Here is a 15,989-nt window from a genome sequence, read left to right as displayed (position 1 = left end):
GTGTACACTGTTATGATCTAGTGATTCTCACATGGACTGATGGTATATAAAACACTCAAATAAATTCCCCTTTGTGCACCCCTTCGTGCAATCCGTAGTGTTAGTTTTATGTAATCTTTGTAATGGATGTCTCTCGTTGTTAACAGTCATATTAATATGTTTGTAATCTTCTCATGTTTGTAAACCCTTATGATGGCTTTATAATGAAGCCGAATGACGGTATATAAAACCTGATAAATAAATTAATTAATTAAAAGAACTTATAAAATACTAGCCAAAAAACTAAGGCAAGGATCTTGGCTTAACACAGTTCATCATTCAGGGATTTTAAAGGTCCTTTTTTTAGCAGCAATGATACTGCCTCTTCTCCAGGACCTTCAGGCAGCAGTTCTTATTTTAAATCTTCCCTTCCAGGCCAGCTCTCTGTGCGTTACTGGGATGTTCTTGACAGGGGAGGCAGCCTGCTGGCAGCACCTCACTGCAAATGCTGATGGGGTTGGCCAAGGAGAGGATAAATGTTTCCATGGTGAAAGCTATTAGTGTAGCTGCGTTTAAAAAAAGGTTTGGACAAGTTCCTGGAGGAAAAGTCCATTAACCATTATTAAGGGAGAGTTGCAGAAACCTACTGCTATTTTTGGGATAAGCAGCTTGCAATCTATCTACCCCTTGGGATCCTGCCTGGTTCTTATGGCCTGGTTTGACCTCTGTTGGAAACAGGATGCTGGGCTTGATGGACCTTTAGTCTGACCCAGTATGGCAAGTCTTAGTTCTTATGCACCTGCTCCATCTGTTTGGAAGGAGATCAGGAGACTTGGAAGGAGTTCACAGACATGGACTCCCGTCTTGTACACTTGAAGTTTCTGTCCTGTATTGAACATTTCACTCCAGTGTGCTGATTTAAACTCTTTGGGGACCTTCCCAGCTCTGAGTCTCGTCACAGAACTTTGGAGAAAGATTGTGTTGAAAAGGTACCTGGCTCATATCGACACACTGAAGAAATCTGGTCCGGGTTTTCTGCCCTGCCCTTTCCAATCGCTTGGCATTAGTGGAGCAGGAGACTCTGTGACCGGCCACTTATTTGCAGTCCCCGCCACAGGGCTGGAGCACGAACAGGGGGAGACTTCACGATGATCCTGGAAGGGGTGAGCCAGCTGCTCCCTGAGGTGCTGCTGGACCTACTTCTCTTCTCTGCCCTGTGCTGCTTGGTCGTTGCCCTGCTGGTGCGGAGATGGATGGACCAGACGCAGATGCACCTGAAGATAGAGCGGGCGAAAGTGCAGAGGGCTCACGGGCTGCAGATGATGCAGAAACAGGTCTTGTGGTTTAAAGAACAGGTATGGAGAGCTCAGCTGGCGCCATTCTGCTTTCCTTCTGGGAAGGAGAATCGGGGATTCTCCAGGGAAGGAACTCTCGGTGTCGTGTAAACTGAGACCTGGGTAGAGCGGATCTGGTTATAGGGAGCTGGCCCAGTCAAAAGGACTGAAATCCCCATTCAGTTACACCAGAATGCGAGTCTCGGGCTGGATTCTTTTCCGGGGTCACTTCATCGGGGAATCATCAGTCCCTCGTCTAGAAAGAACACATGCGGTGCTTCCCAGGCTGCTTTCCCTGGGCAGTAATCATAAAGGGGAGGGGGAGGAGTGATTTTCAAGCAGGAGATGGGTCTTCCCTGAAAATCCCAGAGCAGTCACACAGGCTAAAAGTCTTGTTAGTTATACAATGGCTATTTACTGTCACCAGGCACCCAACTGAAACATGAATTAAATTAATTTTTGCTGAGTTAAGTTAGTCTTTACATAAACTTCCTTCCCGTACGATCCATGGTGCCAGCATGGGTCAAAATGATTTGTGGTGGTAGAATCGAGGAAATCAACACAAAATTATTTGTGTCCATGAGTCATCACAAAATCACAAACCAGATTAAAAATCCTGTAGCCATACCTGAAGCATTAGTCTGACTATGCTGGAAATGTAAAATTCCTCAGGATTAGAAAGGTAATAATTCAGAGGGTCATAACGTTATAGTTATGTACAGTTGTCAAAGGATGACATTAAGAGCTAGTACGTATTGTGCATGTGCATGCCTATGAATCTCTCTCTAGAAATAGCAGCAATGCTCTCACTAAACCAGCTGGATTGTAAAGGTTACTTATCGGGTTAGAAGAGAGCTATAGTCTGCTGCTATGCACCTCTGTAGGTGGTGCTGTTAGGAACAGATCATGGAAGCTATGTGTGTTAGTGACGTTGGATGGCGGTTGCTAGTGGCACAGGGTGTTGGTGAGTGAGGTTGTATAGTAGTTGGAGGATGTGCGTGTGTGAGTGCGTGAAGTTGTATGGTGGTTGGTAGTGGCAAAGAATGTATTATGGACAATGGTGGATAGTAGTGGTTGGAGGATGTATGTGGTTGGGTATTGGTGGGGGGTGTTGGGTGAGGTTGTATAGTGGCTAGAGGGTGTGTGTTTGGGTAGGATTGTATGGTGGATGGTAGTAATGAAATGAGGATGAGGTTGGATGGATAATGGGTAGAGGGTATAATTGGGTGAGGTTATATAGTAATTGGAGGATGGATGGGTAGTGGTGGAGGGTATGTATGTGGGTGAGGTTGGATGTAGTGTTTGGAGGATGTATATGGTTGAGTAGTGGTAGAAGGGTGTATGTGGGTGAGGTATAGGAGTTGGAGGGTGTGTCTGTGTGTGGGATTGTATGGTGGATGGTAGTGATGGACTATGTATATGTGGGTGAGGTTGGATGGTGGTGATCTTGAGTCTGTCTGTATGCAGGAATCTGGATCTCTATAAGGGGCCCTTCATCAGGTTACCTTCTAATTCCCATACAAAACTCAATTGAAGACGCATACAAAATAACCTCAGATATACTTATCTCAATCAAGCATCTACTAAACTCCCTGAAACTCATAATCAACTTTGACAAAACCGAAATCATACTCATGGATAAAAAACCCAATCCAACTCCGCCACCCCTGACAATACTAGGTAAACAAATGATAACGATAATCCCTACCACCCATACCAGGAACCTTGGAGTTACCATCGATGCTGATCTCTCTTTCAAATCCCACATAGTAAATAAAACGAAGAAGGATACCACAAGCTACTAATCCTAAGACATATAAAGCCATTTCTCAACCCTTCTGACTTCAGAACTGGCCTGCAACTGCTTATTTTCTCCACATTCGATTACTGCAACTCATTACTTATTGGAATCCCTTCATCATCCCTCAAACCACTCCAAATACTGCAGAATTCAGCTGCCAGAATCCTTACAGGAAAAAAAAGAAACGAACACATAACACCCATTTTATCCTCTCTTCACTGGCTACCTATTTCTGCACAAATTACCTACAAATCAATGACCATCATTCATAAAATCCTAAATGATTATCTTCATGGACTAAAAGGCTTAAACATAACCCCCCAAAACCCACAAAGAAACCTACGCTCTGACAACGCAGGATTCTTAAACATCCCCACCTTAAGAGACGCTCATCTTTCAACTACACGAGAAAGAGCATTTTCCATTGCCTCCCCCAAAATTTGGAACACCCTACCCAAAGAACTGAGGACCCAGCACATCCTGAAAACATTTAAAAAAGACCTAAAAACATTTTTATTCCTCAAACTCTATTCTAACTATCTGACACCTGATCTTCCCAGCCCTCAACAGAACTCGCAAGCATAATCCTCCTCTTCATGCTCTCCTGATGTACCCTCCTTTTTCACCCCTCCCTGCTCTCTCACTTGATTCGTTAAGTTCATTGAAAATATTCTCCTCACTATTCTGTTATTCAACTACTAAGAAAAAATGTTTACTGTTCCCAATACTCTACTGTTCCCAACTACCATGTTAACTCCATTTGATTGTATGCTAATTGCATATTTTGTATGATAATTGCATATTTTGTAAACCGTTATGATGGCTCTACCGAATAACGGTATATAAAACTCTACAAATAAATAAAACTCTACAAATAAAGGGCTTTATTTGATGAAGCGCTCTTTGTAAATGTTTAGGAGCTGCTGTAATAATATTTCCCAGTACGTACCCAGATCAGTCCAGACTCCTGGGTTTTGCATCCCTGCCAGCAGATGGAGACAGAGAAAGGCGAGCAGCCAGCTAAGGAAGGACGTTGTAGCATGAGGATAAATGATATAGATCTCCAGGACCTACCCGTTATTTTATCATAGCGCCAAACAAGTTGACATAACATTCTTTACTCTGGCCAGGATTCCATCAATGCCACCAATATTGAGGATAAAAAATGATTTTCAGCTGACCTGCCTATGGCTAGAGACTGCTAGAAAAATCCATCAATAGTGCACGTGCATTGTGGGAGAGACTTCAAGTTTCAGGCTTATTAAAATGTATCAGTCGCACTTTTCAGAAAACCATTTCAAGGTGACATACAAGTAACATTCATAATTAAGTTTAAAACAAATTCAGAAAACACAAATGCATAGAAAGCCTGCAGTATGGGCAAGAACTAAAAAAATAATAGGCCTGAAGAAGACAGTTTAAAAGGTACTCAGTCTAAATGCCTGTTTAAACCGAGAAGTCTGTGCTAGGCACTGAGGACGCTGCTCCTTTAACAGCCAAACAGGTCTGGTTTGTAGGATATCCACATAGAAATACATATGATGCATACGTGCATACAGTGGGGTCTAAGAACCAGGATAGGTTGCATATTGTGGTCACCCTGGGGGGTGGCATAAGGACCAGAATTGAGAATTCCTGTTCCTGCTTGTACCCTGGATCAGACCAGACAAGTGGGTTTATGCACCCCTACCAGCAGATGGAGGCAGAGAACAAAGCTTTGAGGCACTGCTACTTAACAGAGAGCGCCACCTGCAGTCCCCCAGTATTTCTCTGTCTCCGGCACGTGGTAGACGTGCAAACCTGCAGTTCTGACTGAAAGTGTGGAGATAGTGAAAAGAAGTTGGTGGAGCTCCCCGAGGTGTTAGGTTCCTTTGTGGGTCATCCCTCGGGTTGAGCCGGGGGGAGGGTTGGAAACTCCTGTCTGTTGTAGCCCGTCGCTTCCGGAGGTTTTGATAGCCGGGGACTGGCTCCCTCTTGCCTCCAACGTCTCCTCCTGCCAGCCGCTGCTCAGGGGACGTACCCTTTTTTTGGTTCTTTGTTTAAAAAAAAATAGAACTTTTTAGGAAGGGGAAACTAGAGCAGGGTTGTTTGTACCTGCGAGGCTGGGAGATTCATTCTGAGACCGGTGTCTGTTAGCGGGAGCTGTTCGGGCCTGCAGGAGGAAGAGCTGAAGGAATCTGCCACTGTTTCCTTTTTTTTCCCCAGCGGGGAAAGCTTGTGGAGCAGTCAGTCCAGGGCGTGCGTCGCTTCGGCTGCTGAGTCCTGCTGTGTGTGGCTCGAGCCGACGCGTTTCGTGCATTTTCACTGGAGTGGAGCGGCAGCCACGTGGGGCGGCCTACTTCAGTTTCAGCGCACTCGGGCCACGTTGCTTTTCCTGCCGTGTGGCAGATGGTACCTAAGCCATGCAAGGCGGCTTACAGGGCCTGCAGGCTCTGGTCGGCTCATCTTAATTTCTGCTCCAGAATGAATCTCTGCGGGCAGCTCCCAGGAGAGGAGGGCCTCCCGCTTATCGGGGGCTGTGGTTTCTGTCATGACCTTGGAGGATCAAGTCTTGGGGTCTTCACCCCGCCGGGAGCCTGGAGATTCCCCTTCCCCTCTCCTCTGTGGTGCAGGGGAGTGAGGAGAATCGGGAGGGAGGTGCAGGCTCTGATGGCAGTCTTCTCACATGGGACCGAGGAGCTGGAGGAATTTTCCAGAGTTTGTCCTGCTGTTACACAGAGCCTTCCTGGCGCGGAAGGGTGCAGGAGAGAAGAGGTCCAGAGAAAGGCAGATGTGGACCCAGATAGGGGTCAAGATCCTCATCCAGGTGATGATTCTAGGGTGGTCCGTCTGTTTAAAAAGGAGGAGCTCTGTCCCCTCATCCCTCCAGTGTTGGAGGAGTTGGGGGTGAAGATGATTCAGGAAGAGTTTGACAATGAGGGAGTGAATCCGATTTTGATGGGCTGCGTAGTCCTTCCAGTGCCTTCCCATTGCCTAAGAAGATTCAGAAGCTGATCACCTGGGAGTGGGATTTCCCAGAAGCATGCTTGAAGGTCGATAGAGCTTTGGCAAAGCTTGGTACTTGGTTGGAGGGAAACCTAGATCGCCTAAAGATTCCTAAGGTGGATGCAGCGGTATCAGTGGTGACTAAGAAGACTACGATCCCGGTAGCGGATTCGGTTGCTCTGAAGGATGCTCAGGATCACAAGCTGAAAATTTAGCTAAAGCACATGTTTGAGGTGTCTGCCTTGAGCCTACGGGACACAGTGTGTGGCAGCCTGATGCAGCAGGCCTGTTTGCGCTGGATTCAGAAAGCACAGGAGTAGGCTTCTACCGGGACGTTCAGTCCAGGGCATTCCGTGGGCTTGCAGGTGGGAGTGGCCTATGTGGCAGATGTGCTGTATGATTTGTCGTGTGCATCCACTAGGAGCATGGTCACTGCGGTGTTGGCACGCGGGCCTTTGTGGTTGCGCAATTTGTTGGCGGACCTGTGGTCCAAATCCCAGCTGTGTAATCTACCCTTTAAAAGAAGGCTTCTGTTTGGCGAGGATTTGGATCAGCTGATGAAGCCTTGGGGGAGTCCAAAGGGAACCGTTTACCAGAGGATAAGAAGAGCAATAAGAAGGTTTTTCCTTCCAGGTCTCCATTTCAGGATTCGCAGAGATTTCGTTCCGGCAAAGGGGCCTCTGGTTCAGGGGCAAAACAGTTGTCGGAACACCAGCAATCCTTTTGAGGTTCCGGCAGGAACCGGAGCTGGTCAAGGACTGGAGCAGGAAAGTCTTCCCAATGATGGCAGGCTCACCCACTCCTCGCTGGAAGCAGTAGGGGGTAGGTTGTCCCGCTTTTACGGGGAGCGGGTAAAGATCAGCTTGGACCAGTGGATCCTGGAAGTGGTAAGAGATGGTTACGAGTTAGAAGTTTCTCGCCCACTCAGGGAGGCTTTTCTGGAGTCCCACTGCTCATCGCGAAACAAACAAATGGTGGAGGGGATCCTGCAAAGATTGCTAAGTTTGGGTGCAACAGTCTCCATCCCTCCGGAGGAGCGAGGGTGGGGGAGATACTGCATTTATGTTCCCAAGAAAGAGGGCACTTTTTGCCCCATTCTGGCCTTGCAAAAGGTAAACATAGCCTTGTGGATTCCACTTTTTCGCATGGAGATGTTGCGGACAGTGATAGCAGAGGCCTGCAGAGGAGTGTTCCTGGCGTCTTTGGACCGGACCGAGGCGTTTCTTCATATTCCCATTCGAAAGGATCATCGGAGGTTTGAGCCCTTCCTTTCGGGTTGGCTACGGCTCCCCGCACCTTCACGAAGATGAATGGTGGTAGTGGTGGCGGCCTTGAGGCGAGAGGGAATCCTGGCCCATCCATATCTGGGAGATTGGATGATTCGGAGGAAGAATTTACCCAGATATGCGCCCAAACTTTCATTAGCTTCTGAGTTATCTGGCTATGTGCTTTTGAATATGGACTTCACATTGTCAAATTAGAACCAGGATTGGCCGCATGTACTTGAAGTGACTCAGCTTTTCCATCAGATGGGGCTGACAGGCCACCCACACCAGTCACCACCAGTGCTGGAAGAGGAAGATCCTGCCTCAGTGGTCAGGGCACAGCCCTGCTCTTTCTTGCTCTTTGCAGGAATGAGAACCCGTTCTTCAAAATGATTTGCATTTTGCCATCCCTGCAACCTTCAAGTTCCAGAGCAGGGGCATCAAACACCTCCCAGCTCAAAGGACTTCAGATAATTCTACGGACAGGTGCTCGGCAGCAGCCCATGGGGCCAGGTAAGGCGAGGCTGCCATGCATAGGGACCCGAGAGACCGACCACCATCCCATAAGAGCCAGCTTCGACAGTGAGCTTTAACCTTTCCACCCAGATCTCCTTTCTGGAACTTGGCTGCCTTGCCTTCTACAGCAGTCAACACTATTTTAAGCAAGTCCTTGCTTTTCAGAATGTGTCTTGGCTGATAGGCTAAAAAATAAATCTTCCGTACACTTGATCTGCCTGGTAGAGGTGGGGGGCGAAAGAAATATTCAGAGTTAATTTCCAGAAAGGCTGCAACACGTCTAAGGAGGAAAATGCTTAGATTTGTCCAGAGCGCTGCTTGTTCACAGGGGAAGACGGAAGGTCTGTCTTGAACTGCTCACAGACTGAGGAGAGCGGAACGGAGGAGAAATATTTCCCGGCTCAAACCCCCCCCCCCTGCTCCGGAGTCCAGTCCGGGGTGTGCGAGGCACATTTCCTCACTTAGCTCTCGTGTGGAGGAGCTGGTGAAAGGGGTTCCGGACTCTTCCTCTGGGTGACGGCCGGGAGGAGCCCAGGGGCATCGGGGGATCTCGGAGTACCAGGGGGCCGTGCACCATGAGCCCGTTCCTACTCGAGCTGGTGGCGGATCATCTCCTCGTCTCTGTCCTGTGCTGCTTCGTCACAACCTTCCTCTTGCTGAGAGGGGTGGGCCACTTCCGGGCGAAACTGAAAAGGGACGCGGCGAGGAAGGAAAGGGGGGAGGCCCTGGCCCTCATGGAAGCCGCCGTTGAGCGTTTTAAGAAACAGGTACAAACGAGTTTCCCTAACTCGGGCCCTCTGGGTGGAGACCGCGACAGCCAGCCCCGAAAAGTTCACAGCTCTTTTGCATGGTATGTTAAGACCCTTGTGTGAGGGAGAATTGGGGGATAAAAGTGGGCCGTGAGGCCAGATATCTGCAGCATGACCTTTGTAACGAGGACAGGAGAACAGTCAGGCAGGGAAGGGCGGTCACCCCAGGGTATTGTGCCCCCCAGTCACAACCGACATCGTTCCCCGTGTTGTGTTCACGTGTGGCCGAGCAAGCTGGCAGGCAAAGCAGTGGGAGCATGTGCAGCCGCTCCCTGTGTGTGCCGGCCCTGTGAGCATGCTCAGAACCCACGGGCTGCCACGTCCCGCGTGTAGCGTGACATTAGCATACGGGAATTGCCGATCCATCAGTTTAGCAGTAGGTGTACGGGGCCAGTACGGACAGGGAGCAATGGTAGCAGCAGCTCTGCCTCTAAACAGGGATTCTGCCCGGGGAAGAGGTAGGAGGAGTGAGCAGACAGCAGCGGTAGCAGTAGGGGGAGGGTGGATGGAGGCCAGAGGGAGATACTGGGAAGGAGGGAAGGGTAAGGCAGGAAGCAGATGCTGGGGGAGAGGTTGAGAGGCAGGGGGAGTGGATGCTGGGAATGGGGGCTGGGTTAAGATACAGAGGAGAGGATGCTGGGGGAAGGGGATAAGAGGCAGGGGCAGGGTGATGGTGAAGCAGGGACACCCCCCGCCACACCCCTAACCCACTTGTAGAGAAAGCTTGCGTATACCCTCACCCTTGCAAATCCACGCCACGGATAGGAATCAGTTGAGGGGGGACCATCAGCAGTTTTTGCCCCAGATCCAGGCCTGGAGTAGTGGATGGGTGAGCTCTGTCCGCACAGCTTTCAGATGCAATGGTTTAGCTTTGGACAGCTTACAGAAGAAGCTGTCTTTCTGTCTCAACATAAATGTGTTCTGATTGATAAAATGTGGCTTTTCTAGATGATGATAGGAAGCCAGAATTCCAACAATTCCTGGCTCATAATCTCCTAAAGCCTTCTCAATGTGACAAATGTTTATCCCTTCTTCCCCTCGCCTCCTCTGAGTGGTGCAAAAGCAAATGTGGTTTTTTTTAATGTACTGGTGGGATGTTAGAGCCGGGGCTGGTGAGCTATGGGAACCAGTTCCCAGCACCTGCAAAGCCCACGGTCCGTGCAGACTGTGAAAACATTGAATTGCCACCCCCATCACCTCCTCCAGAGGTGCTGCAGCAGCAGAGCTGGAGCTCGCGGGGCTGGCCGGTGCCAGGCGAGCGTGCACGTTCATGCCCTGTGCCCATCTCCTGCCGCGCTCTGCTCACAGCCCTTACTGCCGCTGTGCTGAGGAGAAGAGGAAGGCTCCCTCTCTCTCGGCTGCTCGGGGGGGGGGGTCTCCAGTGCCTGGGCTATTGCACAGGCAGCCACCCTGCCTCTGCTGCGGCTCACTAGGATTTTCTTATGATTTTTGATGATGGGATTTTAACTATTGCCGTCACTCGCACTGGTGAGACACAACTGGAGGTAAATAAATAAGGTTTGGGGCCTGGGATGGGAGGGATTTAGTACTTCGGCTGGCTGTGGGAGGGCTGCACTCCCTCTCTGTAAGTGCACAGCCCCTTCTCATCAGCAGTATTCTGCCTGGACGCCAGCTTCCTTCTTCTAAAGTATCTGAAAGCGATGCTCCCCTGCCAGCGGAAACCAGGATCCTCCTGGTGCCCAAGAAATACAGCACACCTGTCATTAGTTGTCTCTTACCCCGACATCCTCCAGTGCTCCCTCCGCTCCCCACTCCTCACTCTCAACCTCCGGCAGGCGCCAAGTGCTCTCTCATCCTCCTAGCTGCCCTTTGCTCGCTCTCACTCCCCTCTTTTTCCCAAATGCTCCACTTCCCTGAGCCCCCCCTTAGAACATTCCACTCCCCACTCTCCAGCCACTCCTCGCGCCCTGCTTGCACTGCTGACTCCTGGCACCGAGCAGCTCTCTGTCCCTTTAAGTTGCATGGTGCCTGAGAATCAGCGTGAGAACGGTGTGGGAGTATGAGAGCTGCACAGAGCCGGGGGTCGGCCCCTGCAGAACATATGCAGGGCCACGAGCCAGTACTGCACTAAGGCCACGAGTCTGGAAAAACACTGCAATAAACAGCACTGCAAAAACAAAGTCATACAGGCACGCAGGTTAGAGGTCACTTTCATGCATGGGAATCTCCTGCTGAATGGAAAAGGAGCTACAAGACAAACAAATGTTCACCCTTTTTACTACAGGGTTGATCCACACACTGACTGATGGTAACTGTGAGAGAAACCAATTCCTGGCCGATCCACCCAGAAGACACATTAGGATTGGACAACCTATGCCCACCACCTGGGAGATAGGACTTATCTCCCATCCCATTCAAGGGTACTGGAGTCACATGTAACGTGTCTCACACTTCCCCAGCATCTCCATCCCCTACCATGAGCTGGGATCACATGGCAAGACGCTAACGGGCTTCACCATATACTTCCATCAGTGCCCCATACAGAGCACTGAGATCACATGGCAGGCTACACAACCTGAGTAGGCAGGGCTGGCACACTTAGGGCCAGAAACACCATGAAAGTCCTCCTCCTGTGACGCAGCCTGAATTAGGATGCCCAGAGTGGTGCACAAAAACACAGAGGCTCCTAAATATAAGGGAAAGAAGCAGCCCCTGGTTCCTTACGGTTCCCAACAGTTGTCCTCCTGCTGCTCCTCTTTCTCAGGCTGGCGACATCCATCAGAGATAGAAGTTGTAACTTCCGAGCTCTCTCCTCTGCCTCTTTGGGAGCTGGATGGGCTCATGCAGCCCATCTGCGCCACATCCTCCTTGTTGGCGCCTTGTCCTCGGTCTTCTGTGCGGGCACTGCCCAATCTCTTCCACCTTCTCCTGGCGACAGAGGAATTAGCCCTCTCTCTTCTGCTTCTTCCTTGGAGGGAGAGGGGTGCAGCTGACCTCCTGACCTCTTTCTGGTGGCATTGTGGGTGCCAGTTTTGTAGAAGTGGCAAGCGGTGAGCTGAAACTCTTCTGGGTGGCAGTGAAGGAAGTTCTTCTACTTGGAGTGCACTATTGTGGACGGTCGCTTCTGCCCTGATGCCAGCGTCCCTCAAGATCTGACATCCTGGGTGGCAGTCCCGCACACTGCCCTCCTAACCGGCTCTGGGCTCAGCTTGCCCCTTCATGGTCCCAATTGCCTTGTGTCCCAGGCTCCCTCTCGTTTTCACTAGACTCGGAACGCCACTCACGACATTTGTCATCTGGTGCCAGCACTTTTTCTGTCATCTCAGCAAATCTGGGAGAGTTGATTGGCAGCATATGCACTGTCTCTGTAGGCTTCTGTCGCAGTAAACCACTGTTTCCCGGGTCGTCCCTGCTATTGCTCTTGATCTCGGGTTTATCCACAGCCTCTTCCTGGGCACTCTCTCATGCTAGCTTCCTTCATGATCTCGGGTTTATCCACAGCCTCTACCTGGGCACTCTCTCATGCTAGCTTCCTTCATGATCTCGGGTTTATCCACAGCCTCTACCTGGGCACTCTCTCATGCTAGCTTCCTTCATGATCTCGGGTTTATCCACAGCCTCTACCTGGGCACTCTCTCATGCTAGCTTCCTTCATGATCTCGGGTTTATCCACAGCCTCCACCTGGGCACTCTCTCATGCTAGCTTCCTTCATGATCTCGGGTTTATCCACAGCCTCCTCCTGGGCACTCTCTCATGCTAGCTTCCTTCATGATCTCGGGTTTATCCACAGCCTCTTCCTGGGCACTCTCTCATGCTAGCTTCCTTCATGATCTCGGGTTTATCCACAGCCTCTTCCTGGGCACTCTCTCATGCTAGCTTCCTTCATGATCTCGGGTTTATCCACAGCCTCTTCCTGGGCACTCTCTCATGCTAGCTTCCTTCATGATCTCGGGTTTATCCACAGCCTCTACCTGGGCACTCTCTCATTCCAGTTTCCTTCACCATCCTGCCTTCTTAGTCCATTGCTTTTCTGCTGCCTCAGTGGTCTTACTCACAGTTCTTCCATTCTCACCCCAGACATGGTAACTCCTTTATGTTAATTGCTGCCGGCTGGATCTCTTGCACGGATTTGGAAACCTGACCCCACGGCCTTTGCCCTTGGACCAGTGCCTTTGCTAAATGTTCACATGATCATGGGTACCACCTGTAGGTTGAAACACTTGTATCGCCCCTCTCAGGTTTCTGTGATGCCAAGAGGTGAGAGAGGGCCACACAGGAGACCCCTCCCACACACACCTATTCTATTGGAATATGCGGATGGGGTGAAGGGTTTGCGAGTTACTGTATAGCGACCGGAAGATGAACCCCACACCCCTCAGTATACTGTCCCATTCTCACCCTTAGACCCTGAGCAGATCCCCCCTGAAAATTACCACAGCAATTAGGCAAAAACCATGCACAGGGAATAATAGCTAAACCTTTACTAACCCTTATAGGACAAAACTGGGAAACAGCAGATAGTATGAAAAGAAACAGATGGGGTTAAATATTCTGATATAACACACATGCAGCAGGGATGTAATCTCAATTATAATTGTCTACAGCCATTCGTGATATGAACAATAATACTACAGGTAACCCTCACTCCAAACTGCAGTGAGAATCCCACAAACAGTTATAGATACCGACTATCTTCAGTATTATCAACGGCGCAGCTGATTCCCCAGCCCAATCTCCCCTGAGTGCTCAGGATCTAACGTCTCAGTCACAGTATCTGGTTGGGACTCTTGAAGGTTTTTCATGACACCTGCAGAAAGCATTTCTGGTGATTATTTTCCAAGTGGGCAGCGGCTGCTGGCCTCAGAGTCCCCCACTTCTCTCGCATGGGCGTAGGCTTAAACTCAATCTTGCCTGTTGTCCCAGACCACAAAATATTTACCCTGCCCGGCCTTCAGTAGGGAAGTATTGGGCTGACTGCAGCTGTCTGAGATTTAATTAGGCTGGGCTGCTGCAGCCAGCCAGGGGACAGGAAATAACCCCTAAATCTCCCCTCTTAGTTTTTTTTTTGTTTTTTTTTGTGAGGGAATGTCCTTAATCTATCTGTGTACAAATCTCCAGTCCATTTGCCTACCAGTTCCTGTATTACCAGAGAACAGGACGTTACCAAACTTTTGTTTGCGAATAAGTTCACAAGAAGTGCTGGCACAGGATACCTTTCACGTTCACTCTTGGCTAAGACAATCCTAAAGATAAAATGAGAAAAAGCAAAAATAATATTAATAGCTCCAGGCTGGCCCAGGCAGATTTGGTATCCAATGTTAACAGCCCTAGCAAAAGGCAGAATCCAGACACTTCCTCTTGTTCCAGACTTGGTAACTCAACACTAGGGTCCACTTCTCTATCCCAACTGATGCTGTCCAGCGTTGACAGCATGGATGTTGTCTGGATGAAATTTGATGAATATCCTTATTTGGCAGCAGTCAAAAAAGTGTTACGTTTGGCAGCCTATGGGATATCCCTGCTGCATTCACCCCCAATGCCGCGAAGCACCAGGACTCCTCTCTCCGGCGAGACGCCATCGGACCTCGCAGATGCGGCAGGATGCTGGTGGGACCCCTGCCTTGGGCCTTCCTTCTAGGTGTGGGTGTGCCCGACATTGCTAGATTTAAAGGCACCACGGCAAGAAAAGACCATGGCACTCTTAGATGACATCACCGTTGCTGCCCTATAAAAGAGCTGCTGGGATGCCTTTACTTCACCTCAGAAACGGGCCTCCTGAATTTCTTGTAGTGCATGTCACCAGTGTTCCTGTGCCTCATCTTACCTTCCAGTCCAGCCTCATCCAGCCTTGCCTTGCCTCATCTTACAGCCACGTCTTGCCAGCCTTACCCCCCCCCAGGCCAGCCTGTCCAGCCCACCTTTCATGTTCTCATCGTCAGTGTTTCCTGAGTGTCCACATCTCCCTCCCTCAGATTGCCACTTCAGATCGTGACCTGCTGCCCGGGCCTGTCTGTTCTTGCTCGCTGCCTGCCCCGACCTTGACTTCCTAAGCCTGCTCTCTACTTCGTCTCTGGTGTGTCTCTGGCTTCTAACTGCTACCTCTGCCCTAGGGACCTGCCAAAGTCCCTGCCGGCTGCTAGAAACCAAGGGCTCAACCTGCGGAGGAAGTGGCTGGGAGAGGTGAAGCTCCAGACTGTCCTGTTCACCAGCTACTGGCAGAGGCCTCAGGGGCTCTCCCTCCAGGCTGCGTCAACTCCGCCACAGTGTTAAGGCCTCACACACCCCCATATCATTACAAAAAGTAATCATAGCAGCAAGAAATCATCCAATCTTGAATCATTCCATGATATCTAAATTTATGAAGGATTTGCATAAGCTAAAAGCTCCAATAAGGCCACCAGTACCACAATGGGACCTGAACATACTCTTAAAAAGTTAACAGAGGCTTCATCTGAACTCACACAAGACACTGCCTTTAAATGGATTTCATGGAAAACTCTCTTTTTGATAGTGATAATATCCACTCACAGAATAAGCGAAATTCACAGTTTTTTTCCAGACAGGGTTCTGTTAAGGACCAATCCACTATTTCAACCCAAGGTACTGACTCGTTCTCATCTGAGCCAGAATATTGAACTGCCTGTGTTTCATCCTTAACCACATATGAAGACAGTTCAGCAAAAGCTGCATTCATTAGATTGCAGAAGAGTTTTATTGTTTTATCTCTAAGAACAAAATCTCTACGGAAAATGATTCAACTATTTGTTTCGTACGGTGCAGGAAGGCAAGGCCAACCAGCCACTAAACAGACTCTGTCTCACTGGATTAAAGCTTGCATAGATTTTTTGTTATCAACAGGCAGGCGAGCCTTTAAAAAAAATGCAGTACCAGCACGTAATCTGAGGGCCAAGGACACTTCTTTGGCACTTTTAGATGGAGTCTCTCCCTGGAGAGGTTTGTAGAGCAGCAGCGCGGACATACTTTTGTAAAACATTATTGTATTAATTCTAATCTGCCCTCGCAAAACTCTTTGGGAAATAACCATTCTAAACACTTTTAAGCAATAGATCTTCGACTCCCCTGACTTGTCAGTGAAAAAAAAAAAAGAAAGTGAGACTCAGAATCTACCCATTTTTCTTTTTCTTTCACGGCGCTATGGACTCCCCCCCATGTATACCTTATTTTGTATTCTTGCCCACGGAGAAATCAGAGCTGCATAGCTGTGACAGGAATTCTCCATGGACGGCACTACAAAATAGCCACACGTCACCCCTCCCACCTCCTGGAAGGTGAAATCTATTATATTTCTTTCCAAGCCTTTTACATGTACTGAGGTAA

At 49.3% G+C, this 15,989-nt stretch overlaps 1 protein-coding gene across 2 annotated transcripts in view; it reads left to right on the top strand.

Moving 5' to 3' along the window:
* The first annotated feature begins 888 nt into the window (after positions 1 to 888).
* The window catches only part of LOC115099909 (vitamin D3 hydroxylase-associated protein-like), a 64,441-nt gene continuing 49,340 nt past the window's right edge, over positions 889 to 15,989 (top strand). Inside the window, exon 1 of one of the 2 annotated variants that reach the window (XM_029617903.1) lies at positions 889 to 1,334. In XM_029617903.1, coding sequence (XP_029473763.1) covers positions 1,128 to 1,334 — 207 coding nt within the window. In that variant the 5' untranslated portion in view covers positions 889 to 1,127. Of the gene's footprint in view, positions 1,335 to 8,183; positions 8,648 to 15,989 lie in introns of those variants that run through there. The other variant, XM_029617904.1, reaches the window with a different exon arrangement.

Source organism: Rhinatrema bivittatum, chromosome 10 (genome assembly GCF_901001135.1).
Source record: "Rhinatrema bivittatum chromosome 10, aRhiBiv1.1, whole genome shotgun sequence".
NCBI classification, from domain to species: Eukaryota; Metazoa; Chordata; class Amphibia; order Gymnophiona; family Rhinatrematidae; genus Rhinatrema; species Rhinatrema bivittatum.
The sequence above is the reverse complement of the archived record's forward strand: the minus strand, read 5'-3'. Positions and strand labels throughout refer to the sequence as shown.